The 12,539-nt window shown below is 49.5% G+C and overlaps 1 protein-coding gene across 1 annotated transcript in view; it reads left to right on the forward strand.

Moving 5' to 3' along the window:
• The first annotated feature begins 965 nt into the window (after nt 1–965).
• LOC116966741 (neuronal-specific septin-3-like) overlaps nt 966–12,539 on the forward strand; it is a 52,665-nt gene continuing 41,091 nt past the window's right edge. The window contains exons 1-2 of the mRNA XM_033013038.1: nt 966–1,149; nt 4,834–5,028. Coding sequence (XP_032868929.1) covers nt 1,116–1,149; nt 4,834–5,028 — 229 coding nt within the window. The 5' untranslated portion in view covers nt 966–1,115. The remainder of the gene's footprint in view (nt 1,150–4,833; nt 5,029–12,539) is intronic.

Genomic DNA, 12,539 nt, shown 5'->3' on the forward strand with positions numbered 1-12,539 from the left:
GTGTAGTGTGGTGTGTGTGTGTGAGTGTGAGGTGGTGTGTGTGTGTGTGTGTGTGAGTATGTGAGTGAGTGTGGTGTGTGTGTGTGTGTGTGTGTTGTGAGTGTGTGCGTGTGTGTGGTGAGTGTAGTGTGGGTGTGTTTGTGTTTTTGATTGTAGTGTCTGTGTTGTGTGAGTGTGTGTGTGGTGTGTGTGTGTGTGTGGTGTGTGGTGGAGTGGAGTTTGTGTGTGTGTGTGTGTGTGGGAGTGGGAGTGTAGTGTGGTGTGTGTGTGTGTGTGGTGTGTGGTGGAGTGGAGTTTGTGTGTGTGTGTGAGTGGTGTGTGTGCGCGCGTGTGCACGCGCGCTCCCTGCCTTCCAACTTGTGCAGCACCGGGTTCGATCCTGACTACAGGTGCTGTTAAACTCCAGCATTTTATATCCATCTCCGGTTTAAACCAGCATCTGCAGTTCCTTCCCACACACGTAATTTAGTTTAGTTTCGGGATCCAGCACGGAAACAGGCCATTCGGGCCAGATGTGGGTCTCGACCCGAAACGTCACCCATTCCTGCTCTCCAGAGACGCTGCCTGTCCCGCTGAGTTACTCCAGCATGTTGTGTCTATCTGAACCTAAACTGCATGTCATTGCTTTCAGTGTGCAGCGACTCGTTTAATTGCGGTGGCCAGTCCCCTGCCTGTGACAGGGATGTTTGCCGGCTGAGCTTGAGCTCGACGCCCGACCAAGCAAGATGATCGCTTCCCTCTCGCTTGGTTAAGTGGTGCCGGCGACGCGCCCTGTCTCTGTCTCTCTCTGTGTCTCTAACACAGACACACACAGGGCACCAGCGAGGCTGCACAGAGGCCGACACACCGCCGATCTCTCCCCCTCCCTCCCTCCCCAGTCTGTAATTCATCGGGCCAGGGACAGGGACAGGGACAAGCAGGGGGGAGAAGGAGAGGGGAGAGGAGACCAGACGCAAAACAACGACAGCGGGAGATTTCACGTTGCACAGGTCTCTCGGGCAGTGTGGGTTCAATTATTTCTCCCCCCGGGGCCGGGGAGGCTGTGACAGCTGTCTCGTCTGCAGGCGGATCTGTTCTGAAGCACGGTGCTGAATTTAATTTGTTTGAGCAGCACAATGCAGTCCCACGAGAACCAGGGCAGGCGAAACGGTGAGCGATTTCTCTGAGCGTCATTGAGCACATTGTTCTCCGGGGCTTACTCCCCGCTCCCTCTCTCCCTCCTCTCCCCCCCCTCACTCCTCCACACACCCCTTCCCCTCTCTCCCTCCTCCCCCCCCCCCTCACTCCTCCACACACCCCTTCCCCTCTCTCCCTCCCACCACCCCCTCCTCCCCCTCCCCACTTTCTCCTCCCCCTCTCACTCCTCCCACCCCCTCTATCTCCCTCACCCCTTCCCCTCTCTCCCTCCACCCCCTCACCCATCTTCCACCTCTCCTCTCTCCCCTCCCTTCTCCACTCTCCCCTCCCTTCTCCTCCCCTCCTCCCCCCCCCTCTCCCCGCCCCTTTCCCCCCCCACCCCCCTCTCTCCCCCCCTACCCCATATCTCCCTCCCCCCTACCCCATATCTCCCTCCCCCCACGTCCCCTCTCTCCCCCCCCCCCCCATCCCTCCCTCTTCCCTCTCTCCCCCTTCCCCTCTCCCCCTCCTCCCCTCTCCCATATCTCCCCCCTCCCACCCCCTCTTCCCCCTCTCCTCTCTCCCCTCCTCCCTCCCCTCTGGACGCTGGGATAGCCCGAGCAAGAGTCTCGACCCAAACGTCACCTGGCCACTCCCTCCAGAGATGCTGCCTGACCCGCTGAGTTACTCCGGCGCTTTGTGTTCACCGCAAGATTGCAGTGTCTGCAGTTCCTTGTTTCTCCATTTTACCGGGTGTTTCAGCGACCACAGCCATGTTAGCGGCAGCAACGACAGTACAGGCAGACAGCCGTTACAACGCTAAGGGAACCAAGGTCCATGCACATAGATCGGGTAGATGCACAGAGTCTCTTTCCCAGAGTCAGTGAATCGAGGACCAGAAGACCAGGTTTAAGGGGAAGGGGGAATTATTTATTGGCAATCTGAGGGGTAACTTGTTCACACAAAGGGTGGTGGGTGTATGGAACGAGCTGCCAGAGGAGGTAGTTGAGGCAGGGACTATCCTAGCATTTAAGAAACAGTTAGACAGGTACATGGATAGGACAGGTTTGGAGGGATATGGACCAAATGCGGTCAGGTTGGACTAGTGTGGCTGGGGCATGTTGGCTGGTATGGGCATGTTCGGCCGAAGGGCCTGTTTCCACACTGTATCACTCTATATCAAAGTGGCTGATGGAATATTGGTCTTCGGATATAAAGGGGCTGAGGCACAAAGGGGAAAAAACTGTCCTGACACACACCAAAACTGGAGATGGTGTAGATAAAGAAGACTGTGGAAGGATACGGAGGGACATAGATAAGATGAAGATGAAATTTAACGCAGACAATGATGAGGCAATGCGCTTTGAGACGCCTGATGGAGACGGAACTTGTCCAGTAAATTGGAGACACATAGAACTGCAGATGCTGGAATAGTGAGCAAAACACAGACGTGCTGGAGGAACTCGGAGGGTCAGGCAGCATCTGTGGAGGGAAATGAATAGGAGACATTTCGAGTCAATCTCAATGAATCTGTCGAATTCATTGCAACAGAAGGCTGTGGAGGCCAAGTCAGTGAATATTTTTAAGACAGAGATAGATAGATTCTTGATTAATATGGGTGTCAGGGGTTATGGGAAGGCAGGAGAATAGGGTTAAAAGGGTAAGACAGATCAGCCATGATTGAATGGCGGCGTAGACTAGATGGGCCGAATGGCCTAATTCCGCTGCTAGAACCTATGAGCTTATGAAACCCTTCTTCAAAGTTATTACAGGAGGGGTGGAAATTAGAGGTGGGGGTGGGACAAAGCCTGGCGAGTGATAGGTGGATACAGGAGAGGGAGGCTTCATAGGCAGATGGGTGGAGTAAGTGACAAAGGCTAGAGATGGAAAGCAGACAATCCGGTGTCACATAAGAAGGGAATTGTAAAGCCGGAGGGAGGGGAGAGGAAATTGAGGGACTCGGGGATGGTAGACGAGTGGACACAGGAGGGGAGGGGTTATGGGGAGAAGGCAGGAGAATGGGGTTAGGAGGGAGAGATAGATCAGCCGTGTTTGAATGGCGGAGTAGACGATGGGCCGAATGGCATAGTTCTGCTCCGATCACTTATGAACTTATGCGAGGAGCAGGGTGATGGGAAATGGGGAAATAGTGGGAGATATACATGCACACGGGGGTGGGGGTGGGGTGGGCATGGGACCTTGAGATGCATGTCCACAGCTCCATGAGAATGGTGGCACAGGTGGAATGGGCATTTGATGTGCTTGCCTTCATAGACTGAGGCATTAAGAGATGGATCGCCATGTTGCAGTTGTATGAAAACATTGGTTAGACCACACTTGGAATATTGTGTACAGTCTAATTTATACAGTATTGAAACAGGCCCTTCGGCCCACCTTGTCCATGCCCATCTTCGATCGCCCATTCACACTAGTTCCATGCTATCCCACTTTCTCATCCACTCCCTAGACACTAGGGGGCAATTTACAGAGGGCCGATTAACCGACAAACCCGCACGTCTTTGGGATGTGGGAGGAAACCGGCGCACCCGGAGGAAACCCACGCAGTCACAGGGAGAACGTGCAAACTCCACACAGACGGTGCCCAAAGTCAGGATGGAACCTGGGTCTTTGGCGCTGTGAGGCAGCGGCTCTACTACTGTGCCGCCCCAGAAGACATTTTGACAGGCACATGGATAGGAAAGTTTCAGTTCAGGAGGTACACAAAAATGCTGGAGAAACTCAGCGGGTGCAGCAGCATCTATGGAGCGAAGGAAATAGGCAACGTTTCGGGCCGAAACCCTTCTTCAGACTGATGGGGGGTGGGGGGCGGGGAGAAGAAAGTAAAAAGGAGGAGGAGGAGCCCGAGGGCTGAGGGAGAGATAGGAAGGGGAGGAGACAGCAAGGGCTAACAAAATTGGGAGAATACAATGTTCATGCCCCCAGGATGCAGACTCCCCAAGTGGAATATGAGGTGCTGTTCCTCCAATTTATGATGGTGCTCGCTCTGGCCACGGAGGATGCCCAGGACACAAAAAGTTTCAGTTCAGTTGAGTTTATTGTCACGTGTACCAACGTACAGTGAAAAGCTATTGTTGCGCGCTAACCTGTCAGTGGAAAGACAATACATGATTACAGTAAAGAAAGCTAAAGTCACTGCACTATAGGGAGGATGGTGTCCGCATTGAAGGGCTCTGCCCACAGCGGCCAATGTCGATTAGCTTTCCTTTGACTGAATGACTGGATGATTTATACTTTATTATCACATGTGACATGTCACAGTGAAATATTTTGTTTTGCACACCATACACAGGATATGCAGAGTCACCACGTCGAGGGCACCTACAGATGGTCCCAGTGTAGGATGGAACTGCAGGTGCAGGTTTAAACCGAAGATAGACACAAAATGACGGAGTGACTCAGCGGGACAGGCAGCATCTCTGGAGAGAAAGAATGGGTGATGTTTTGGGTCGAGGGGTTGAAAACCTGTTTCATTGAAGAAGGGTCTCGACTTGAAACGTCATCCATTCCTTCTCTGGATGCTGCCTGTCCCACTGAGTTACTCCAGCATTTTGTAACTATCCTCAATGGTCCCTCCTTGTTTTCTCGACCCCCCCCCCCACTCCACGCCAGGTTCCTCTTTGTTCTCGAGTTAAAGTTGTGAAGGTGTGACAATAAATGTCGTGGGATTCAGTCTGCCACCATCTTGTTTCTTTGAAGGTTTGGAAGAGGATAGAAAATTGGTGTCGGGGATGTCGGAGGTGGCGCAGGAGTCGAAGGTCAAGCCGGTGGTGCCCATGAAGCCGTCGGCCATGGGCTCCCAGCTACTGGGCTACGTGGGCATCGACACCATCATCGAGCAGATGCGTCGAAAGACCATGAAGACCGGCTTTGACTTCAACATCATGGTCGTGGGTAAGAGTGCTGGCTCGATTACCGCGGCACGCCGCCCTGTGGCCACCGATGGAACCACGGGCAGCTGAGGGAATGATGGTCAAACCGCAGAAGGTGTGGGGCGAGCAGATAACAGGACCTTCATTTAGGAAGGAGATGAGGAATTTATTTAGTCAGATTTATTTGGTGAATCTGTGGAATTCATTGCGGTAGAGTTGCTGCCTTACACCGATAGAGACCCGGGTTCATTCCTGATTATGGGTGCTCTCTGTACGGAGTTTGCACGCTCTCTCCGTGATCTGCGTTGGTTTTCTCCAAGACCTCGGTTTCTTTCCACGCTCCAAAGACGTACAGGTTTGTAGGCTAATTGGCTTGGTAAAATTGTAAATTGTCCCTAGTGTGTGTAGGGTAGGGTTAGCTGGTCGGCGCGGACTTGGTGGGCCGAATGGCCTGTTTCCGTGCTGTATCTCTAAACATGACTAAACTAGACAGCTGCGGAGGCCATGTGAATGGGTGTTTTGAAGGCAGATATTTATAGATTCTTGATTAGTACGGGTGGCGGTGGTTATGGGCACAAGGCAGGAGAATGGGGTTGGAAGGGAGAGATTGATCAGTCATGATTGAATGGTGGAGTAGACTTGATGGGCCGAATGGCCTAATTCTGCTCATAGAACCTATGAACATGAGATGCCGTGGTCACCTTGGAAAGGAGCTGGAGCTGAACATTTCCAGGACCAAGGGCAGAGCAATGGGAATAACTGGGAAATTCTTTTAAAGGTGCTCGGTGGGTTAAATGCTTCATGTATTGCATTGGCTTATTATTGTCACGTGTACCGAGTTACAGTGAAATGCTTTTGTTTTGCATGCTCTCCAGCCAAATTAGATATTACTATACATGAGTACAATCAAGCTCAAAGCAAGTAGAGTCATGGAGTGATACAATATAGAAACATCCCTTTACCCAACCTGCCCACACCGGCCAACATGGCCCATCTACACTAGCTCCACCTGCCTGCGCTTGGCCCATATCCATCCAGTCTGTCCTATCCATGTACCTGTTTAAACACATAGAAACATAGAAAATAGGTGCAGGAGTAGGCCATTCGGCCCTTCAAGCTAGCACCGCCATTTAATATGATTATGGCTGATCATCCAAAATCAGTACCCCGTTCCTGCTTTCTCCCCATATCCCCAGATCTATGTTTCTATGTCTCTATCCCATTAGCCCTAACAGCTATATCTAACTCTCTCTTGAATACTTCCAGTGAATTGGCCTCCACTGCCTGCTGTGGCAGAGAATTCCACAGAATCACAACTCTCTGGGTACTCTGGAGTTTAGAAGGATGAGTGGGATTCTTATTAAAACATATAAGATTATTAAGGGTTTAGACACGCTAGATGCAGGAAACATGTTCCCGATGTTGGGGGAGTCCAGAACCAGGGGCCACAGTTTAAGAATAAGGGGTGAGCCATTTAGAACGGTGACGAGGAAACACTTTTTCACACAGAGAGTTGTGAGTGTGGAATTCTCTGCCTCAGAGGGCGGTGGAGGCAGGTTCTCTGGATGCTTTCAAGAGAGAGCTAGATAGGGCTCTTAAAGATAGCGGAGTCAGGGGATATGGGGAGAAAGCAGGAACGGGGTACTGATTGGGGATGATCATCCATGATCACATTGAATGGTGGTGCTGGCTCGAAGGGCCGAATGGCCTACTCCTACACCTGTTGTCTATTGTCTATTGGGGGTGGGGCGAGGTGGGAATGACCAGGGTCGACGTCCCGACTATGTTGGCTGCTTTTAGAAGTTTGACATCCGAGTGGAAGGAGGTGTTGCCGAGTGTGTGGATCGCTCATCTAGATCCAGGGATGAACTGTGCCTGCTCTGGGGGGGGGGGGGGGGGGGGGGGGGATGGGGGGTAATTTCAGGTTGGTTGGCCTTATTCTGACCTTGCAGGAGATCATCAAAGTGGAGAACCGTCAGGATAATCTAGTGAGGGCTGTAAGTGAGAGGGGCACCTCGTGAGTGGTCCTTCGAGGAGACCTTCATTGGCAGAGTCACGGTGCTGGAGGAGTTCTGATGAGCTTTATCAAGTTCCTTGGCGTCACCTAGGGCGGCAGGGTGGCGCAGCGGTAGAGTTGCGGCCTCACAATGTCGGAGACCCGGTTCCATCCTGACTACGGGTGCTGTCTGTGTGGAGTTTGTACGTTCTTTCCGTGCCAGCGCGGGTTTTCTCCGGCTGCTTGGGATTACTCCCACACTTCAAAGACGTACAGGTTTGTATGTTAATTGGCTTCTGAAAATAGTAAATGTTCCCTGGTGTGGGATAGTGTGGGTGTGCGGGGTGATCGCTGTCACGGAATAACTGCTGGGTATGAGGCAGCTGGGAACCGTAGGTCAAAGACTGTCTGTGCAACCACTTCCTGAAGCAGCCAGCTCCGTAATTGTGTCGGGGAAAGTGGGGGATGGAGTGGATGGGGAAGGAGGACCCACACACATGTGAGGGCAATCTGTGCCCTTGCACACGGCCACAAGGACTGCAGTGTGCCACCCTCGACTATGGCAGTGGGCATGCTGGGGGCTCCATTAGTTGCCCATTCTCCAAACCTGACACAGCCGTCTGAAGAAGGGTCTCGACCCGAAACGTCACCTATTCCTCCTATCCAGAGATGCTAATAATGATCACAACTCCATAAATCTTAAAGACAGACACAAAAAGGTGGAGTAACTCAGCGGGACCGGTAGCATCTCTGTAGAGAAGGAGCGGGTGACGTTTAAGGTCGAGACCCTTCTTCAGACTGAGATCAGGGGAAAGAGAAACGAGAGATGTAAACAGAGATATAAAGAGATATAGAACAAAGAAATGAAAGATATGCAAAAAAAGTAACTATGATCAAGGAGCCTTAAGATTGTTTTGAACTGGGAGAAAGCTGGACCTTGCAGGAAAGTGCTAGATTGGAATGTCAAACTACAATCTTACAAACTAAGTCAAACCTGGCCAGTGAAATTCCTCGCATGTTGCAAAACATACTTGGCGAATAAAATCTGATTCTGATTCTGATTCTGAAACAGAGTAGGTTAATATGATGAGCGTTTGACAGCACTGGGCCTTTATTAGCTGTAGTTTAGAAGAATGAGGGGGGACCTCATTGAAACATACAGAATAGGGAAAAGCTTGGATAGAGTGGATGTGGAGAGGATGTTTCCACTCGTGGGAGAGTCTATGACCAGAGGCCACAGCCTCAGAACTAAAGGATGTTCCTTTAGGAAGGAGGAGAGGAGGAATTTCTTTTGTCAGAGGGTGGTGAATCTGTGGAATTCTTAGCCACAGAAGGCTGTGGAGGCCAAGTCAGTGGATATATTTAAGGCAGAGGTAGATAGATTCTTGATTAGTACATGTGTCAGTGGTTATGGGGAGAAGGCAGGGGAATGGGGTTAAGTAAGTAAGTAAGTACATTTATTGGCCAAGAATTCACATACAAGGAATTTGCCTTGGTGCTCCGCCCACAAGTAACAACATGACATACAGTGACAGTTACAAATCTCAGAAAACACTAAACATTAATAATAATAAAACATTAATGATGAAATACCATTGATCAAGCATCTGAACCAACAAAATACCAGATCAAAGGGATCTGATTAGGAGGGAGAGATAGATCAGCCAGGATTGAATGGTGGAGTCGACTTGATGGGCCGAATGGCCTAATTCTACTCCATTCATTTATGATCTTATGACAATGTTATTAGGCAGGAGCTCGGGAGGGTAGATTGGGAACAAATGTTTTTTGGGTAAGTCCACATCTAAACCGTGGGAGTTGTTTGAAGGCCATTTGATCGATGTTCAGATCCAGCATGTCCCAGTAAGGAGGAGGGAGAAGGATGGCAAAGTAAGGGAACCTTGATACCAAAGAGATTGTAAGTTTGATCAAACAGAAAAGGGAAGTGCGCACAAGGTTTAAGAGGATAGAAACATAGAAACATAGACAATAGGTGCAGGATTAGGCCATTCGGCCCTTCGTGCCTGCACCGCCATTCAATATGATCATGGCTGATCATCCAACTCAGTATCCCGTACCTGCCTTCTCTCCATACCCTCTGATCCCCTTAGCCACAAGGGCCACATCTAACTCCCTCTTAAATATAGCCAATGAACTGGCCTCAACTACCCTCTGTGGCAGAGAGTTCCAGAGATTCACCACTCTCTGTGTGAAAAAAGTTTTTCTCATCTCGGTTTTAAAGGATTTCCCCCTTATCCTTAAGCTGTGACCCCTTGCCCTGGACTTCCCCAACATCGGGAACAATCTTCCTGCATCTAGCCTGTCCTACCCCTAAAGGATTTTGTAAGTTTCTATAAGATCCCCTCTCAATCTCCTAAATTCTAGAGAGTATAAACCAAGTCTATCCAGTCTTTCTTCATAAGACAGTCCTGACATCCCAGTAATCAGTCTGGTGAACCTTCTCTGCACTCCCTCTATGCCAATAATGTCCTTTCTCAGATTTGGAGACCAAAACTGTACGCAATACTCCAGGTGTGATCTCACCAAGACCCTGTACAACTGCAGTAGAACCTCCCTGCTCTTATACTCAAATCCTTTTGCTATGAAAGCTAACATACCATTCGCTTTCTTCACTGCCTGCTGCACCTGCATGCCTACTTTCAATGACTGGTGTACCATGACACCCAGGTCTCGCTGCACCTCCCCTTTTCCTAATCGGCCACCATTTAGATAATAGTCTGCTTTCCTGTTTTTGCCACCAAAATGGATAACCTCATATTTATCCACATTATACTGCATCTGCCAAACATTTGCCCACTCACCCAGCCTATCCAAGTCACCTTGCAGTCTCCTAGCATCCTCCTCACAGCTAACACTGCCCCCCAGCTTAGTGTCATCCACAAACTTGGAGATATTGCCTTCAATTCCCTCATCCAGATCATTAATATATATTGTAAATAGCTGGGGTCCCAGCACTGAGCCTTGCGGTACCCCACTAGTCACTGCCCGCCATTGTGAAAAGGACCCGTTTACTCCTACTCTTTGCTTCCTGTTTGCCAGCCAGTTCTCTATCCACATCAATACTGAGCCCCCAATGCCATGTGCTTTAAGTTTGTATACTAATCTCTTATGTGGGACCTTGTCGAAAGCCTTCTGGAAGTCTAGATACACCACATCCACTGGTTCTCCCCTATCCACGCTACTAGTTACATCCTCGAAAAATTCTATAAGATTCGTCAGACATGATTTACCTTTCATAAATCCATGCTGACTTTGTCCAATGATTTCACCACTTTCCAAATGTGCTGCTATCCCATCTTTAATAACTGACTCTAGCAGTTTCCCCATTACCGATGTTAGACTAACTGGTCTGTAATTCCCCGTTTTCTCTCTCCCCCCCTTCTTAAAAAGTGGGGTTACGTTTGCTACCCGCCAATCCTCAGGAACTACTCCAGAATCTAAAGAGTTTTGAAAGATTATTACTAATGCATCCACTATTTCTGGAGCTACTTCACAGCTTAAGGATAAGGGGGAAATCCTTTAAAACCGAGATGAGAAGAACTTTTTTCACACAGAGAGTGGTGAATCTCTGGAACTCTCTGCCACAGAGGGTAGTCGAGGCCAGTTCATTGGCTATATTTAAGAGTTAGATGTGACCCTTGTGGCTAAGGGGATCAGAGGGTATGGAGAGAAGGCAGGTACGGGATACTGAGTTGGATGATCAGCCATGATCATATTGAATGGCGGTGCAGGCTCGAAGGGCCGAATGGCCTACTCCTGCACCTAATTTCTATGTTTCTATGTTTACTTCCTTAAGTACTCTGGGATGCAGCCTATCTGGCCCTGGAGATTTATCGGCCTTTAATCCATTCAATTTACCCAACACCACTTCCCGACTAACCTGGATTTCACTCAATTCCTCCAACTCCTTTGACCCGCGGTCCCCTGCTATTTCCGGCAGATTATTTATGTCTTCCTTAGTGAAGACGGAACCAAAGTAGTTATTCAATTGTTCCTTTCTTTAAGAAGTGGAGAGAATCCAAGGAATTAAAGGCCGGTGAGTCTCACATCAGTGGTCAGGAAGCTATCGGAGATGATTCCTATAGGATAGGATTTGCTCCCATTTGGAAAAGAATGGGTTAATTAGGGAGAATTAGCATTGCTTTGTGTACAGAAGGTTGTGTCTTCAGGGCCTGTCCCACTTGGGCGTCATTTGCGCGTAATTTACGTGACATCATTTACGCGTCACGACGCACAACGCGCGCATCGTGCCGCGCATGTGATGCGCATTACGCGTGCATGGTGCGTGATGATGTAGGCAGTGACACGCGGTCGCGCGCGGCGCCCCAGGATTTTGTGATGTACAAAATCTTTGCGCGCCATCTGCGTGATGCGCAAATGACGCCAAAGTGGGACAGGCCCTTTACTGCCTTGATCGAGACAAAGGTGATCGATGAGTGTGGGGTGGAGGATGGATACATGGATTTTAGAAAGGCATTTGATAAAGTTCCCCAAGGTAGGCTGATCCAGAAGATTAGGATGCATGGGATTAGCAGTGACTTGGTCGTATATATTCAGAACTGGCTGACTGATAGAAGACGGGGGGGGGGGGGGGGGGGGGTGTGGTGGAAGTACAATATTCAGGGTGGAGATCTGTGACCAGTGGAGTTTTGTAGAGATCTGTGCTGGGACTGCTGCTGTTTGTGATACAGTATATCTAAATAACTTGGACATAAACATGTGCAGGAAGGAACAGCAGATGCTGGTTTTGCCGAAGTTCGACACAAAATACTGGAGTAACTCAGACAGCATCTCTGAAGAAGACTGAAGAAGGGTCTCGACCCGAAAACGTCACCCATTCCTTCTCTCCAGAGATGCTGCCTGTCCCATTGAGTTACTCCAGCATTTTGTGTCTATGGACGTAAGCATGGGTGGGTTGGTTAGTACGTTTGCAGTTTGCTGGTGTCACAAATTGTGAGGTCGTTTCTCGAGGTATACAGCAGGATATACACCAGCTACAGAAATAGGTGAGGAAATGGCAGATGCTGTTTAAGTTGAGCAAGTGTGAAGTCTTTCACTTTGGGAGGTCAAATATAAGGGGAAAATATACAATTAATGGCATGACCCTTAAAACCATTGATGCACAGAGGGATCTTGGGGCTCAAGTCCATAACTCCCCGAAAGTGGGAACACAAGCAGATAGAGTGGTAAAGAAGATGTATAAGGTCCCACATAGGAGATTAGTGGGCAAAATTAGGGCACATGATATTGGGAGTAGAATGCTGACAGACAGAAGTGGTTGGCAGACAGGAAACCAAGAGTAGGGATTAGCGGGTCCCTTTCAGAATGGCAGGCAGTGACTAGTGGGGTACCGCAAGGCTCGGTGTTGGGACCGCAGCTATTTACAATATACATCAATGATTTAGATGAAGGGATTCAAAGTAACATTAGCAAATTTGCAGATGACACAAAGCTGGGTGGCAGTGTGAACTGTGAGGAGGATGCTATGAGAATGCAGGGTGACCTGGACAGGTTGG

This window comes from Amblyraja radiata, chromosome 38, assembly GCF_010909765.2.
Source record: "Amblyraja radiata isolate CabotCenter1 chromosome 38, sAmbRad1.1.pri, whole genome shotgun sequence".
Taxonomy (NCBI): domain Eukaryota; kingdom Metazoa; phylum Chordata; class Chondrichthyes; order Rajiformes; family Rajidae; genus Amblyraja; species Amblyraja radiata.